The following is an 18360-nucleotide window of genomic DNA, read 5'->3' as shown; positions in this document are numbered from 1 at the left end:
TACACATTTTGGCCTTTATTTCTCTTATAGCTAGGAGGTCACTGTTGTTCAGGTGGAAGGATATTGCTCCGCCTACTCATGCTCAATGGTTACATGATGTTATGTCGTGCTTAAATCTAGAGAAGATTCGTTGTTCAATTTCTGAATCAAGACAAGACTTTCTAACATTGTGGGGTCCATTTTTGAATTATTTTCAAAATCTTTGATTCGTTATTAAGTACGGATGTTGGCGAATAATATGTTTCACTACATGTTAAGGATTTTTTCCTTTTTCTTTCTTTACCAAATGGCATTTTTTGGCAGTGGGTTTAGATTTTGTTTTGTATAATAAAATTATTATTTTTCAATATTATGATTCAATTTAATTTACATGAATATGAAGTTTTGAGACTATAAGTGTGATTCTAATATATTGTATTCTGTACTCTGTGTTCTTCTTTTATGTAAGAAATCAATAAAAATATTGAAAGAGAAATGTTCCCGCACCCTATGGACCCACGTTGAAGGACACTTATCTCCCTATTTATTTATTTATCACTGTTTTTGCACAGTCTGTGTCTTTTGTACATTGGTTGTTTGCATGTACTGTTCAGCATGTTCTTTCATTGATCCTATTGTGTTTCTTGGAATTGCTGTGCACCCCCACGAGGAGACAAATCTCAGGGATGGATATGGTGACAAATATGCACACACATTGATATTAACTTTACTTTGAGCTTTGAACTTGGCAGGCACAGGGTCTATGGGTGGGTTTCTAGGGCTTAATGAATTTCCATTCTGTGGGATGACAGAAGGAGCTGGGGTCCTTAAAGCAGAGAAGGTAAAGTTGGCAGCTGTGAGTTGTTAGAAGGGGGTAATTCTCCTGTGGTCTGCTTGTATGGGTGGGGCCAGAAAGCGTGATGGACAATGTAGGATTGAATGGGAGCTTTCAGTAAAGAACTGGATAAATACAATTACCAGAGGTGAGAGGGCATCTTTCAAAGGAGATGTGTGCTGCAAATCTTTTACCCAGAGCGTGGTGGGTGCCTGGGATGTGCTGCCCGGGGTGGTGGTAGAGGTAAATTGGATCGTGGCATTCAGAAGGCGCAAAGTCAGACACAGATGGGTATGCAGAGAAAGGAGAGATGGATGTTGTGGCAGCAGAAGAGATGAGTCTAATTAGTGCTTAATTACTCATTGAATTACTTCGGCGTGACATTGCAGTGTGAAGCACCTGTTACTGTGCTGCACTGTACAGGGCATAGAACAGTAGAACACTGTACAGAGCATAGACCAGTAGAACACTGTACAGGGCATAGAACAGTAGAACCCTGTACAGGGCATAGACCAGTAGAATACTGTACGGGCCCTTCAGCCCACAGTGTGGTGCTGACCTTTTCACCAAGTTCAATATCAATCTAAACCCTTCCTCCTACATAGCCCTTCATTTCTTTTCACCCATGAGACTCATTACGTGTCTCTTAAATACCCCTAAAGTATTTGCCTCTACCACCACCCCTGGCAGCATGTTCCGCACAGCCACCAGTCTGTATGTAAAGAAATCTTACCTCTCACATCCCCGTTGTTCTTTCCTCCGATCACCTTAAGCCCCCTTGTGTTAGCCATTTCTGCCTTGGGGAAACGTCTCTGGTTGGCTGTTCAATCTATGGACAGGAATGAGCTAAACCATGAAATTACACACCACTGAGTCTGACATCAGTTGTGGGAAAGTTATTGGAAGGTATTCTAAGGGACTGGATATATGACTATTTAGATAGACACAGACTGATTAAGGATTGTCACCATGGTTTCATGCATGGTAGGTCATGTCTAACCAACCTTAAGGAGTCTTTCGAGGAAGTTGCCAGGAAAGCTGATGAAGGCAAAGTAGTGGATGTTGTCTACATGGACATTTGACAAGGTCCCACATGGGAGGCTGGTCAAGGAGATTCAGTTGCTCAGCATTCAAGATGAGGTAGTAAATTGGATTAGACATTAGCTTTGTGGGAGAAGCCAGGGAGTGGTAGTAGAGAGTTGCCTCTCTGACTGGAGGCCTGTGACTAGTGATGTGCCGCAGGGATTGTGTTGGGACTGTTGTTGTTGGTCATTCATATCAACGATCTGGATGACAATATGGTTAACTGGATCAGCAAATTTGCAATGACACTAAGATTGGGGGCGTAGTGGACAGTGAGGAAGGACATCATGGCTTGCAGCGGGATCTGGACCAGCTGGAAAAATGGCAGGTGGAATTTAATGCAGACAAGTGTGGTATAGCAATTCGGTCGGTCTTACTCTGTGAACGGTCGGGCACTGAGGAGTGTGGTAGAACAAAGAGATCTGGGAATACAGATTCAAAATTCATTGAAAGTGCTGTCACAGGTAGAGAGGATCGTAAAGAAAAGTTTTGGTACATTGGCCTTCATAAATCAAAGTATTGAGTACAGGAGATGGAATGCTATGTTGAAGTTGTATACGACATTGGTGAGGTCTAATTTGGAGTATTGTGTGCAGTTTTGGCCACCTACCTGCAAGAAACCTGTAAATAAGGATGAAAGAGTACAGAGGACATTTAGAAGGATGTTGCTGAATCTGGAGGACCCGAGTTTTAAGGAAAGAACGAATAGATTAGGACTTCATTCCTTGGAATATAGAAGATTAAGAGGAGATTTGATAGAGCTATACAAAATTATGAGGGGTATAGATAGGGTAAATAGAAGCAGGCTTTTTCCACTGAGGTTGGGTGGGACTACAACCAGAGGTCATGGGTTAAGGGTGAAAGGTGAAAAGTTTAAGGGAATATGAGGGGAAACTTCTCACTGAGAGGGCTGTGAGAGTGTGGAATGAGCTGCCAGAACCACTGGTGCCTACGAGCTCAATTTCAATATTTGGCAGAAGTTTGGATAAGTACATGGATGGCAGGGGTATGGAGGGCTATGGTCCAGTGCAGGTCAAGGGGAGTAGGCACTTTAAATGCTTTCAGCATGGATAGATGGGCTGAAGGGCCTGTTTCTGTCTGTACTTCTCTATGATTCTATGCCTCTTATCATCATGTACACCTCTATCAATTCACCTCTCATCCTCCTTCGCTCCAAAGAGAAAAGCCCTAGATACTCATAAACCATGCTCTCTGATCCAGGCAGCATCCTGGTAAATCTCTTTTGCACCCTCTCTAAAGTTTTCACATTCTTCCTGTAATGAGGCAACCAGAACGGAACACAATATTTCAAACGTGATCTAACTGGGGTTTTATAGAGCTGCAACATGACCTCATGACTCTTGTCCTCAATCCACTGACTAATGAAGGCCAACACACTGTACGGCTTCTTTACCTTCCTGTCAAATTGCAAGGCAACTTCGAGAGATGTATGGATGTTCATTGCTGTACCTCCACACTGTTAAGAATTCTGCCAGTATTGTTCTATGTTCTTTATTTATTTTTGTTATTATTTATTTTCATCCTTATTTATCTTTTATTTTTAATTTAGAGATACAGCACAGAGTAGTCTCTACAGGCCTTTCGAGTCACACCACCCAGAAACCCACCTATTTAACCCTTGCCTAATCGTAGGACAATTTACAATGACCAAATGACTTACTAACTGGTACATCTTTGGACTGTCGGAAAAACCAGAGCACCTGGAGGAAACCCACACGGTCACGGGTCATGACGAGTACATACAAACTCCTTACAGATGGTGTCTAAATTGAACTCTGAACTCTGGGAACCCCCCCAACCCCTGAGCTCCCGAGCTGACCGCTATGCCACTGTGGTGCGCCCCATGGTCCATCTACTACACTGATGTTCCATGTAAAAGTTTGTAGGGGAGATCTCACTGAGGAAGAGTTTAGATCTACAGACATCTATATAACCATATAACAATTACAGCATGGAAACAGGCCATCTCGGCCCTTCTAGTCCGTGCTGAACTCTTACTCTCACCTAGTCCCACCGACCTGCACTCAGCCCATAACCCTCCATTCCTTTCCTGTCCATATAGCTATCTAATTTAACTTTAAATGACAATATCAAACCTGCCTCAACCATTTCTGCTGGAAGTTCGTTCCACACAGCTACCACTCTCTGAGTAAAGAAGTTCTCCCTCATGTTACCCCTAAACTTTTGCTCTTTAACTCTCAACTCATGTCCTCTTGTTTGAATCTCCCCTACTCTTAATGGAAAAAGCCTATATACGTCAACTCTATCTATCCCCCTCATAATTTTAAATACCTCTATCAAGTCCCCCCTCAACCTTCTACGCTCCAAGGAATGAAAACCCAACTTGTTCAACCTTTCTCTGTAACTTAGGTGATGAAACCCAGGTAACATTCTAGTAAACCTTCTCTGTACTCTCTCTATTTTATTGACATCTTTCCTATAATTTGGTGACCAGAACTGGACACAATACTCCAAATTTGGCCTTAACAATGCCTTGTACAATTTTAACATTACATCTCAATTCCTATACTCAATGCTCTGATTTATAAAGACCAGCATACCAAAAGCTTTCTTCACCACCCTATCCACATGAGATTCCACCTTCAGGGAACTATGCACCATCATTCCTAGGTCCCTCTGTTCTACTGCATTCTTCAAAGCCCTACCATTTACCGTGTATGTCCTATTTTGATTAGTCCTACCAAAACATAGCACCTCACGTTTATCAGAATTAAACTCCATCTGCCATCTTTCAGCCCACTCTTCTAACTGGCCTAAATCTCTCTGCAAGCTTTGAAAACCTACTTCACTATCCACAACTCCACCTATCTTAGTATCATCTGCATACTTACTAATCCAATTTACCACCCCATCATCCCGATCATTAATGTATATGATAAACAACATTGGACCGAGTACAGATCCCTGAGGCACACCACTAGTCACCGGCCTCCAATCTGACACACAGTTATCCACCACTACTCTCTGGTGTCTCCCATCCAGCCACTGCTGAATCCATTTTACTACTTCAATATTAATACCTAACGATTGAAGCTACCTAACTAACCTTCCATGTGGAACCTTGTCAAAGGCCTTACTGAAGTCCATATAGACAACATCCACCGCTTTACCCTCATCAATTTTCCTAGTAACCTCTTCAAAAATTTAATAAGATTTGTCAAACATGACCTTCCACGCACAAATCCATGTTGACTGTTCCTAATCAGACTCTGTCTATCCAGATAATTATATATACCATCTCTAAGAATACTTTCCATCAATTTACCCACCACTGATGTCAAACTCACAGCCGATAATTGCTAGGATTACTTTTAGAACCCTTTTAAAACAATGGAACAACATGAGCAATACGCCAATCCTCCGGCACCATCCCCGTTTCTAATGACATTTGAAATATTTCTGTCAGAGACCCTGCTATTTCCACACTAACTTCCCTCAGGGTCCTAGGGAATATCCTGTCAGGACCCAGAGACTTATCCACTTTTATATTCCTTAAAAGCACCAGTACTTCCTCTTCTTTAACCATCATAGTTTCCATAACTTCCCTACCTTACACAATTCAATGTCCTTCTCCTTAGTGAATACCGAAGAAAATATATTATTCAAAATCTCCCCCATCTCTTTTGGCTCCACACATAGCTGTTCACTCTGATTCTCTAAGGGACAAATTTTATCCCTCACTATCCTTTTACTGTTAATATAACTGTAGAAACCCTTTGGATTTATTTTCACCTTACTTGCCAAAGCAACCTCATATCTTCATTTAGCTTTTCTAATTTCTTTCTTAAGATTCTTTTTACATTCTTTATATTCCTCAAGCACCTCATTTACTCCATGCTGCCTATATTTATTATAGATATCTCTCTTTTTCTGAACCAAGTTTCCAATATCTCTTGAAAACCATGGCTCCCTCAAACTTTTAACCTTTCCTTTCAACCTAACAGGAACATGAAGATCCTGTACCATCAAACTTTCACCTTTAAATGACCTCCATTTCTCTATTACATCTTTCCCATAAAACAAATTGTTCCAATTCACTCCTTCTAAATCCTTTCGCATCACCTTAAAGTTAGCCTTTCTCCAATCAAAAATCTCAACCCTGGGTCCAGACCTATCCTTCTCCATAATTATATTGAAACTAATGGCATTGTGATCACTGGTCCCTAAGTGCTCCCCAACACAAACCTCTGTCACCTGACCTATCTCATTCCCTGACAGGAGATCCAACACTGCCCCTTCTCTAGTTGGTACCTCTATGTATTGCTGCAAAAAGCTATCCTGCACACATTTTACAAACTCCAAACCATCCAGCCCTTTTACAGTATGGGCTTCCCAGTCTACGTGTGCAAAATTAAAATCTCCCACAATCACAACCTTGTGCTTACTACAAATATCTGCTATCTCCTTACAAATTTGCTCCTCCAATTCTCGCTCCCCATTTGGTGGTCTATAATGCACCCCTATAAGTGTTACTACACCTTTCCCATTCCTCAATTCCACCCAAATAGCCTCCCTAGATGAGCCCTCTAATCTATCCTGCCAGAGCACCGCTGTAATATTTTCTCTGACAAGCAATGCAACACCTCCCCCTCTTGTCCCTCTGATTCTATCACACCTGAAGCAATTAAATCCAGGAATACTTAGTTGCCAATCACACCCCTCCTGTAACCATGTTTCACTAATAGCTACCACATCATACTTCCAGGTATCAATCCATGCTTTAAGCTCATCCACCTTTGTTATAATGCTCCTAGCATTAAAATAAATGCATTTAAGAAATTTTCCACCCCTTACTCTCTGGAATGAAGTGGGTGAACCTTTGGAATGAAGTGTTACTGAATTACTCCCCTCTTGTTGTTTAGGAAGCCCGATGTGGATTCACGATCCTGATCATGGCTGTGTACTGGTGCACAGAGGCACTGCCGCTCGCTGTCACTGCCTTGATCCCTGTCCTCTTCTTCCCGATGTTTGGAATCATGGAATCCTCGGAGGTAGGTTGTCAGGATCAGAATCGGGTGTATTATCACCGGCATGCGTCGCGGAATTTGTCGGCGTTTGTGGCTCAGCTTTACTCAGTGAGGGGCAGGCGGGCACTGCTCACCAGACTGAGCAGGGTGGTGTTTGTAGATGAAGCCTCCTCACTAACTCAAGCTGGAAAATTCCCGTGGGCTGCTCCAGAAGGTACGGCGGGGGGTTCCTGACGAGAGGTTGCTGGAACTCGAGGGATTGCGTTATAGGGAGAGGCTGGATAGGCTGAGACTGTTGAAGGCGGCTCGGGGGTGACCTTCTAGAGGTTTATAAAAGCAGAAGGGGCTGACGGCGTTGCTGGGGTAACGGCGGTATGGGGGTATCAAAACTAGCAGCGGCAAGGAGAGCTATGCAGTGGGTCGGGTGGCAGAGAGTCAGTCCTGAAACCAGGCGGCTAGAGGGATAACTCTCCTCTCCACACCCTCAATACCCTCCAGTCAGTTGTTACTCACTCCCGCCGCAGACCCCAGAGCGTAAGGCCAGTGGTAAGAAATGGAATATTCCAGAAGATGAGCTGGCCATCGGAAATAAAGGCAAGCTGGAACAAGTGAAGCCACTTTGACGGATGAAGCTCACAGCAGTCGGACAGGAAGTGGCCCAACGGCTTTCACGGTAGAGCGAACAAATACAGCGCAATTAGTGAAAGACTACACGCAGAAAGAAATAATAATAATAAATATCGAGAAAACAAGACGAAAAGTCCTTAAAAATGAGCCCATTGTTTCTGGGAATAGTTCAGTGCTGGCAAGTGAAGTTATCCCCTCTGTTATCTCCTCAAGAGCCTGATGGTTGCGCAGATTGTTGTCTTCTGCACGCTGGTAGAATGCTCGAGTTAGTGCGGTCTTTCATTGATTCTGTTATGGTTATTCTATGGATTTATTGAATATGACCACAAGAAACCAAATCTCAGGGTTGTATAGGGTGACATTAAGGTACTTTGAACTTTAAACTTTGAATGATGTCGATGGACAGTCTTTTTAAGGCCAATTTTATATGCCCACGTACATCAAAGCGTTCAGTGCAATGCGTTAGGTTGACTTAGCGAATGTTGTGGTTGGCAGCCCGCAAGAGTCACCATATTTGACTCACTAACCTTAACCGCAGGAAGAAAATGGAGCCCGCAGAGGAAACATACACGGTCCTGCAGAGAATGTACAAGCTCCCTACCAGCAGCGGCAGGAATTGATCGCTGGCTGGCTCTGTAAAATAATCTGCTAATTGATCACACTACCGTGCCGCCCGGCCGGGGGTGGGGGGGGGGGTTCTAAATGAAAGCACATAGCTTTAAGGTGAGAGGGGGGAGGTTTAAAGGGGACCTGAGTGGCAGGTTTTTAACGCAGAAGGTGACAGACGTATGCGACAAGCTGCCAGAGGAGGTGTTTGGGGTAGCTACAATTATATTTACAAGACAGGTATGTGGATTGGGAAGGTTTAGAGAGGAAAGTGGGTCAAATGCAGGAAAATTGAGGCTGCTTAGGTAGATATCCAAGTGGGGATGAATGAGTTGGGCAGAGGGGCCTGTTTCCATCCCATGTGACCCGAAGAATTTGTACAACTCTTCTCCTTTTACCAAGCCCAACACATAAGAACATAAGAAACAGGAGGGGGGGGGGGTTCACCATCTGGCCCGTCGAGCCTGCTCCACCATACAGACGATCATGGCTCACCTGACCATGGACTCATCTCCACCCACCTGCTTTTTCCCCATAACCCTTAATTCCCCTACTATGCAAAAATCTATCCAACCTTGTCTTAAATATATTTACTGAGGCAGCCTCCACTGCTTCATTGGACAGAGAGTTCCACAAATTCACCACTCTCTGGGGAAAGCAGTTCCTCCTCATCTCTCTCTCTCTCTCTCACACACACACACACACACACACCCACACACACACACACCCACACACACACACCAGTACAGTTGGTGAAACAAAAGTTTAACATGTCTGTCGATCTATCCTGGCCCAACTCCATGATGCAATCACGAAGAAGGCATATCACTGGCTGTACATCACTAGAGTTTGAGGAGACTTGGTCTGTCACCAAAGACTCTGGCAAATTTCTACAGATGTACCATGGAGAGCATTCTGACTGACTGCATCACCGTCTGGTGTGGAGGGGCCACTGCACAGGATTGGAAAGAGCTGCAGAGAGTTGTAAACTCAGCCAGCTCCATCATGGCTACTAGCCTCCCCAGCATCAACAACATCTTCAAACAGCGATACCTCAAAAATGCAGCATCCATCATTAAGGACCACCCAGGACATGCCCTCTTCTCTTTGCTACTGTCTTTTTGCAATACTTATTTTAAAATATATTTTTATTTATAGTAATTTTTAAGGTATTGCAGTGTGCTGTCGTCACAAAACAACAAATTTCATGACATATGTCAGCGTTGATAAACCTGATTCTGATACTGAAAAAAATGCAGGTGCTGGAAATCTGAAATATAAAGAACAGAGATCTGAGAATATTCGACAGGTCAGTCAGCATCAGTGAAGAGGGAAACAGAGCCAGTGTTTCAGTTCAGAGACTGTTTATTAGAAGGGGATGTCTGAAAGGGTCAAATCTAAATCACATTTATTGTTGCTGATGTATAGCGTGAAATGTGTTTTCTGGGGGCCACAGTAGAGCACAATACATAAAAGTTATTACCAGTTACACAAATAAGTATAGAGTGCAAATGAGAAATTATGAGGCAGTGAACACAGGTTAGTGAACCATTCCAAGATTTGACAGCCGATAGGAAGAAGCTGTTCCTAAAACACTGAGTGTAGGAAAAAGTTTTTTCTTTGGAACAGAGCGATGGATGTCTGGAATGTAGTGCCAGGGGTGATGGTGGAGGCAGATACAATATAGAGGCACTCAGACAGTTTCCTGGAAAGTTCTAGAGCAGTATCGTTAGTATTCTGGCTACTCAGGCAGTATCCAAACGTTCTACAATAATGTGCTTTGTGTTCCAGTTGCTCAGACAGTAGCTGGAATGTTCTACACCAGTGTATTTTGTGTACTAGGAGTTCAGCTAGTATCTAAACAGATATACTTTGTTCCAGGTGTGTATGCAGTATCTGAAGGACACCAACATGTTGCTGGTTGGAGGTCTGGTCGTGGCGATCGCGGTGGAGCATTGGAATCTACACAAACGCATCGCACTCAGGGTGCTACTGATAGTTGGAGTCAGGCCGTCCCTGTAAGGCTCCATTATCCATTGGCTTACTGTCCCGAGGTGGGCACTGGTTGGCTATGTTCTCTTTAGCCCCACTGAGCTGCCCAGTAGTTTTATTGGTACTTGCGGTTCCAAATCCTGATCTGGGAAGAACTCAGAGAGCCTATCTGATCCCATTGTACAGCAGAGGTTCTCTGGGACAAGTGTCAACATGCTCTTCCCATTCCCATTCTAACAACTCGCTCCATAGCCTCCTCTACTGCCACAGTGTGGTTGGAGGAGCAACACCTCATATTCCATCTGGGTAGCCTCCAACCTGGTGGCAGGAACATCCATTTCTCCAACTTTTAGTAATTTCTCTCTTCCCTATTTTTCTCTTTGTCCATGAGACCATAGACCATAGACATAGACATAGACCATAGACATAGACATAGACATAGACATAGACCATAGACATAGACATAGACAATAGACGTAGACATAGACATAGACCATAGACATAGATATAGACCATAGACATAGACCATAGACATAGACATAGACCATAGACATAGACCATAGACATAGACATAGACATAGACATAGACATAGACCATAGATGTAGACGTGGACCATAGACATAGACCATAGACATAGACATAGACCATAGACATAGACATAGACCATAGACGTAGACCATAGACGTAGACATAGACCATAGACATAGACATAGACCATAGACATAGACCATAGACCATAGACATAGACATAGACATAGACCATAGACATAGACATAGACCATAGACCATAAACATAGACCATAGACATAGACATAGACCATAGACATAGACATAGACCATAGACCATAGACATAGACATAGACCATAGACCATAGACATGGACCATAGACATAGACCATAGACATAGACATAGACATAGACCATAGACATAGACCATAGACCATAGACATAGACATAGACATAGACCATAGACCATAGACCATAGACATAGACATAGACCATAGACATAGACCATAGACATAGACATAGACATAGACATAGACCATAGACATAGACCATAGACCATAGACATAGACATAGACATAGACATAGACATAGACCATAGACATAGACCATAGACATAGACATAGACATAGACCATAGACATAGACCATAGACCATAGACATAGACATAGACCATAGACATAGACATAGACCATAGACCATAGACATAGACATAGACCATAGACATAGACATAGACATAGACATAGACCATAGACATAGACCATAGACATAGACATAGACCATAGACATAGACCATAGACAGACATAGACCATAGACATAGACCATAGACATAGACATAGACATAGACCATAGACATAGACATAGACCAAAGACCATAGACATAGATATAGACATAGACCATAGACATAGACATAGACATAGACCATAGACATAGACCATAGACATAGACATAGACATAGACCGTAGACATAGACGTAGATGTAGACATAGACATAGGCTATAGATGTAGACGTAGATGTAGACCATAGATGAAGACATAGACCATAGATGTAGATGTAGATGATAGACGTAGACATAGACATAGACTATAGACATAGATGCAGACATAGACGTAGACCATAGATGCAGACCATAGTCTAGACCATAGACACAGACGTAGATGTAGACATAGACATAGGCATAGACGAAGAATGAGGCCATTCAGCCTGTTTGTCTGCTCTGCCATTTGATCATGACTGTTTTATTACCCCTCTCTTCCTGTCTTCCTGTCTTCTCCCCATAACCTTTGATACCCTGAATTAATCAAGAACCTATCAGCCTCTACTTTAAATATATCCAATGACAACCTCCACAGCCATCTATGGCAATGAATTCCACAGATTCACCAGTCTCTGGCTAAAGAAACTCCCCCTCATCTTGGTTGTGAAGGGATGGCCTTCCAAGCCCCATTCCATTTCCCCTCTCACCGCTTCTCTTCCCCTCACCTCCCTCTGATTCCCCTTGTCCTTCTCTTTCTCCCACGGTCCACTATCCTCTTCTGTCAGATTCCTTCTTCTTCAGCCCTTTTCCACCAGTCACCTCCCTCCCCCGCCCACCCACCTTCCCCTCACCTGGTCTCACCTGTCACCTGCCAGCTTGTTCTCCCCCTCCCTCTCCTTTCCAGTCATGATGAAGACTCTCCAGCCTGAAATGCCGACAATTCGTTCCCCTTCCACTCTGGTTCTCCTTTCAACAACAACTATCTACACTTCTATAGCTAGCAGACTGATACACAATTTTTCACGGGTATTAGAGCAATAATTTTGCTGAGCCATTTAAGGGGACTCAGAGAAAATAGGTGCAGGAGTAGGCCATTCGGCCCTTTGAGCCTGCACCGCCATTCAGTATGATCACGGCTGATCATCCAACTCAGAACCCTGTACCAGCCTTCTCTCCATTCTCCCCTCCCCGATCCCTTTAGCCACAAGGGCCATATCTAACTCGCTCTTAAATATAGCCAATGAACTTGCCTCAACTGTTTCCTGTGGCAGAGAATTCCACAGATCCACCACTCTCTGTGTGAAGAAGTTTTTCCTCATCTCGGTCCTAAAAGGCTTCCCCTTTATCCTTAAACTGTGACCCCCCCCCCATCCTGGACTTCCCCAACATCGGGAACAATCTTCCTGCATCTAGCCTGTCCAATCCCTTTAGGATTTTATACATTTCAATAAGATCCCCCCTCAATCTTCTAAATTCCAAGGAATATAAGCCTAGTCAATCCAGTCTTTCTTCATATGAAAGTCCTGCCATCCCAGGAATCAATCTGGTGAACCTTCTTTGTACTCCCTCTATGGCAAGAATGTCTTTCCTCAAATTAGGGGACCAAAACTGCACACAATACTCCAGGTGTGGTCTCACCAAGGCCTTGTACAACTGCAGTAGTACCTCCCTGCTCCTGTACTCGAATCCTCTCGCTATGAATGCCAGAGAAGTGTTTAAGGAGCAGCAGGGTGGAGAGAGGCTGGAAAGGTTTGAAAGAGGTTGGTTGGCGTGGTTGGCACAGACCTGATATCCCTCCCCTCCTCCTGTTCCATAGTGCCCTCCTCTCATCCCTGCCAAACAGGGGACGAGCAAAGAGCTCGGGAAATGCCGACGTGATGGGAGGGGTGGCGGTGGTGGTGGGTCCAACAGGGTTACAGGTGCTAGAGTGACCCTAACATGTGTTGTGGTGCCAGGCTGATGATGGGTTTCATGGGCACGACCGCCTTCCTCTCCATGTGGATCAGTAACACAGCGACCACTGCCATGATGGTGCCCATTGCCCAGGCCGTGCTGGACCAACTCAACGCGGCCGAGTCTGAGAACATCGAGCTGGAAAGCGTCTTCGAGAACCAGATGGCGCTGGAGGGCGAGGTGACGAAAAGTGACAACTGTGTTACCAAGGACCCCGAGAAACTCCAGACGATGGATGGCATGGAAAAAGGCAGGGACGCCACTGAGAAATGTAAGGAAACAGGAGCCGTTTATTTGCCACACCAAACTGTATATCCTGGCAACATGAAAGGAGGCTATTCAGCCCACTGAATCGAGGCTAGCCTGCAGAGTAATGCCATTCTCCAACTCCTTTTCCTGGGCTGGTTTTTCATTACCCCATGCTTTCCCCAGGGGAGCTCCAATCCTGTAAAACTGGATAGGTTTTCAATGTCTCCAATGATCTTTAAATAGCCCGTGTTCCATGTCAGTGCTCTTGCCAGCTGAGGCAGTGGGTGGAGACCTAGTGTGTTTTAGAACATAGAATATTACAGCACTGTACAGGCCCTTCGGCCCATAATGTTGTACTGACCTTCTAACCTACTTGAAGATCAATTTAACCCTTCCCTCCTACATATGCTTCCTTTTTAATGATAAAGGTTAAAGATGAGCTTTATTTGAAACACAGAATGAAAGGTGCTGTTTGTGTCAAGGAGTGCCACTGTCCAAGGGTGTGCTGGGGGCAGCTCGCAAGTGTCGCCACACTTCTGGCGCCAACAAAGCATGCCCACAACTCACTAACCCCAACCCGAATGTCTGGAATGTGGGAGGTCTCAGAGGAAACCCATGCGGCCACAGGGAGAACATACAAATTCCTTAGTTAGCGCAGGAGAGTTGAATGCCGATCAGTGATCATAGGGCTGTAAAGCATTGCTCTAACCCCTTTAAGCTCTCCTCCCCACAATCCCAGTTCCAAACTTACATTCCTTAATTTTGTTCAACTTGTGTAAAACCTTCTCTCACCACAGTCAGAGATCTGCTCTCACAATGCACAGTCGTGGAGGTACTGGCAAATTTCAGATGAAGGTTCACTGGGATGATATCACATAGAACACAGGACATAGGACTAAAGACATAGGACATAGAACACAGAAGATAGGACATAGAACTTAGAACATAGGACATAGAACATAGAACATAGGGCATAGAACATAGAAGATGGAAGTTAGGACATAAAACATAAAACATAGGACATAGAACATAGAACATAGAAGTTAGGACATAAAACATAAAACATAGGACATAGAACATAGAACATAGAACAGAGGGCATAGGACATAGGACATAGGACATAGGGCAGCGAACATAGAAGATAGGACATAAAACATAAAACATAGGACATAGAACATAGAACATAGAACAGAGGGCATAGGACATAGGACATAGGACATAGGGCAGCGAACATAGAAGATAGGACATAGGATACAGAGCATAGGACATAAATCATAAAACATAGAACAGAGGACATAGGACATAGGACATGGAATACAGGACAGTGCTGTTCAGTTCAGGCCTTTCGTTAGTGGGACGTGCCTTCAGACTTTTGAACCTTCTGCCCAATGGGAGGAGGGAGAAGAGAGAACATCCCAGATGGGTGGGGTCTTTGATTATGCTGGTTGCTTTACTGAAGTGTAGACAGAGTCCATGGAGGGGAGTGGAGGCTGGTTTCTGTGATGTTCTGGGATGCAGTTTCTTGTGGTCACGGGCAGAGCAGTTGCCGTGATCATCCAGATAGGATGCTTTCAATGGTGCATCGATGGAGACATTCAGAATTTCTTTCACCTCCTGAGGAAGGTTTGGAGCTGGGTGAGCTTCCTTGGCCATGTGTTTGGTCCAAGATAGACTATTGGTGATATACATTAAAACCCCACCATCTCCGTCCAGGACACTCTCCGCACTACCTGCAGGTCCTGGAAGCCTTCTAAAAGCCAGTGGACAGTTTGTGGACACCTGGACATGATCGTATCCTCAGAAAAGGGGCAGGACAAAAGCCTGAACAGCTTTCAGCCAGACTGGGGAGCAGACGGACGAGGAGGTCCCTGACTGACACTCCTCCCTGTGTGCTATATGGCCTGTGTTCTACACCCTGGCCTGGAGGGACACGAGTTTGTTTAGCTGTGTGAATGTGTATGGTTGAATGACAATTGAATTTGAACTTTGTTCGGGTATAGTTTATCAGTGACTTTGCTTTGAATGTAAAACTCTTTGTTGTTCACCATCCAGCCAATGGACATCTCCAGCAGCCCGAAGGCACGGCAGAGGTAGACGAGGTAGCAAGAATGAAGTTGCAGAGGCACCAGAAGCTGTCGAAGGGAATGAGTCTGAGTGTCTGCTACGCAGCCAGTATCGGGGGCACGGCCACTCTCACCGGGACCACCCCAAACCTCATCATGAAGGGCCAGATTGACGAGTGAGTCCTGTTACAACCACCCAAGGATCCTCCACCCTGTGTACCCAACTCCCACCCACAGTGTCTGAATAACTTTAGAGCAACACACACAAAACACCGGAGGAACTCAGCAGGTCAGGCGGCGTCTATGGAGAGGAGGACCTTCATCAGGGTTCAGCCTGGAATCTCAGCCAGTTCCTGGTGTACACAACCTCTCTTTGTAACTCAGGTGCCTGAATCCAGGCAACATCCTGGCAAATCGCTTCTGCACTCTCTCTAGCTTCGTGACTTTTCTCCTCAAACAAGGTGGCTCCTTTGACAAGGGATACGTTTTGATGGTGCATTTAAGGATGGGACATTGTGAAGCGGTTTCCACTGCTGTCTTGTAGCTCCAGGTCCCAGGTTAAACGCAGACAAGTTCACTCTCCTGGTGATGAGATCTCAGTGGTGACAGGGTATTCATTAGTCTCACAGCCTGGGGGAAGAAGCTGTTACCCAGTCTGACAGTCCGAGTCCTGATGCTCCTGTACCTCCTCCCTGGTGGCAGTGGGTCAGAGAGATTGTGGGTTGGGTGGTAGAGATCCTCAACAATACTTTGCAATGTATACAGTTGTCAGAGTTGGGGTGGGAAGCCTTGCTCGCCTCAACCTCCTCAGGAAGTGTAGACGCTGCTGTGCCTTCTGGACTAATGAGGAGGTCAAACCAGTGTAGACTTACACAGTGAGTGGTAGGGCACTGAGGAACAGAGGGATCTGAGATTACAGATCCATAATCATTGAATGTGGCTTCATGGGTAGATGGGGTCATAAATAAAGCTTTTGGCACATTGGCCTCTGTAAGTCGAAGTACTGAGTACGGGGATTGGGATGTTATGTTGAAGTTGTATAGACTTCGATGAGGCCTAATTTAGAGTATTGTGTCGAGTTTTGGTCACCTACATGCAGGAAAGATGCAAGTAAGGTTGAGAGTGCAGGGAAAATTTACAAGGATGTTGCCAGGACTGGAGATGCTGGGTTACAGGGAAAGATTGAATATGGAGAACTTTATTCCTGGAGCGTAAGACAATAAAGGAAGAGTTGATTGAGTTATACAAAATTATGAGGGGTATAGATAGGGTAATGCAAGCAGGCTTTTTCCATTGAAGTTGGGTGAGACTAGAACTGGAGGTCATAGGTTAAGGGTGAAAGCTAAAATATTTAAGGGGAACTCGAGGGGAAATTTCTTCATTCAGAGGTTGGTGAGAGTGAAGAATGAGCTGCCAGTGGATGTGGGTTTGCTTTCAACATTTAAGAGAAGTTTGGATAGGTATATGGATGGGAGGGGTTCGGAGGGCTTTGGTACGGGTGCAAGCCAATGGGACTGGGCAGAATAATAGTTTGGCATGGACTAGAGGGGCTGAAGGGCCTATTTCTGTGTTGTAGTTCTCTATGACTCTGTAAATGATGGTTGAGGCAGGTACATCAGTCACATTTCAAACCCATATGGATGAGTACATGGATTGGAGAAGTTTGGGCCAAATGCCAGAAGGTGGGACTAGCTCACTGGGAAACATAATCAACATGGACCTGTTGGGTAGAGAGGTTTGTTTTCCTGCTGTGCAGTTCTATCTATGTACAAACAAGCAGTTTACCCTTCAGCTATCAGGCTCCTGAACCGGTGTGGATAACTTCACTCACCTCAACTCTGAACTGATCACTGAACATAACCTTTGGACTTACTTTCAAGGACTCTACAACTCAATGTTCTCAGCTTTACAGTATGTATCTATCTTTCTATCTATCTATATCTCTCTATGTATCTCTGTCTCTCTCTATCTCTCTCTCTCTCTCTCTATCTATCCATCTCTGTCTCTCTCTATTTATCTCTATCTGTCTATCTCTTTCTCAGTCTCTCGCTACCTCTCTATCAATCTATTTCTATCTATCGTTATCTCTCCCTCTCTCTCACTATCTATCTATCTCTCTATTTATTCAGTTAGTTTGTTTCTATATAAGTATATGTATTTGCACAGTTTGTCTTTTGTACATTGCTTGCTTGTCAGTGTTTGTGTGAAGTTTTTCAATGATTCTAATGTATTTCTTTGTTCTACTGTGAATGCCTGAAAGAAAATGAACCTCGGGCTAGTATAAGGTGACAGATATGTAATTTGATAATAAATTTGCTTGAACTTTGATAGTTCATGTTAAATGAGATCAGTGGAGTTTAATCTCATCACAAGGTCCACACAAATGTATAACACTGAAGTTCTCTTGCTTTCAGCCTCTTCCCGAACAACGGAGATGTGATCAACTTTGCAACTTGGTTTGGGTTTTCCTTCCCCTGCATGTTTATCATGTTGATCTTGACATGGATTTGGCTGCAGATTTTATTCCTGGGATTTAAGTAAGTGTTGCTGTTGTCTTTGATGAGTTTTATTTCCATCCCACCGAGTATCTCTGCATTTCACTTGTTGGGGCTGGTGCTATTGGTCCAGATGTTTTTCAGAAGGGAAGAATGACGGTTAAATCTTAGTGCTTATGGCTATTTTATTAAGCATTACCAGA

General features: G+C 44.2%; 1 protein-coding gene across 1 annotated transcript in view; it reads left to right on the top strand.

The window, feature by feature from the left end:
• Positions 1–18360, top strand: part of LOC134336937 (solute carrier family 13 member 2-like) — a 37108-nt gene that overhangs the window by 5387 nt on the left and 13361 nt on the right. Inside the window, exons 2-6 of the mRNA XM_063031628.1 lie at positions 6802–6930; positions 10021–10157; positions 13353–13621; positions 15652–15838; positions 18077–18199. Of these exons, the coding sequence (XP_062887698.1) occupies positions 6802–6930; positions 10021–10157; positions 13353–13621; positions 15652–15838; positions 18077–18199 (845 nt within the window). The remainder of the gene's footprint in view (positions 1–6801; positions 6931–10020; positions 10158–13352; positions 13622–15651; positions 15839–18076; positions 18200–18360) is intronic.

This window comes from Mobula hypostoma, chromosome 23, assembly GCF_963921235.1.
Source record: "Mobula hypostoma chromosome 23, sMobHyp1.1, whole genome shotgun sequence".
Classification (NCBI taxonomy): Eukaryota; Metazoa; Chordata; class Chondrichthyes; order Myliobatiformes; family Myliobatidae; genus Mobula; species Mobula hypostoma.
Note: the sequence above shows the minus strand (reverse complement) of the source record. Positions and strands in the feature narration are given on the sequence as shown.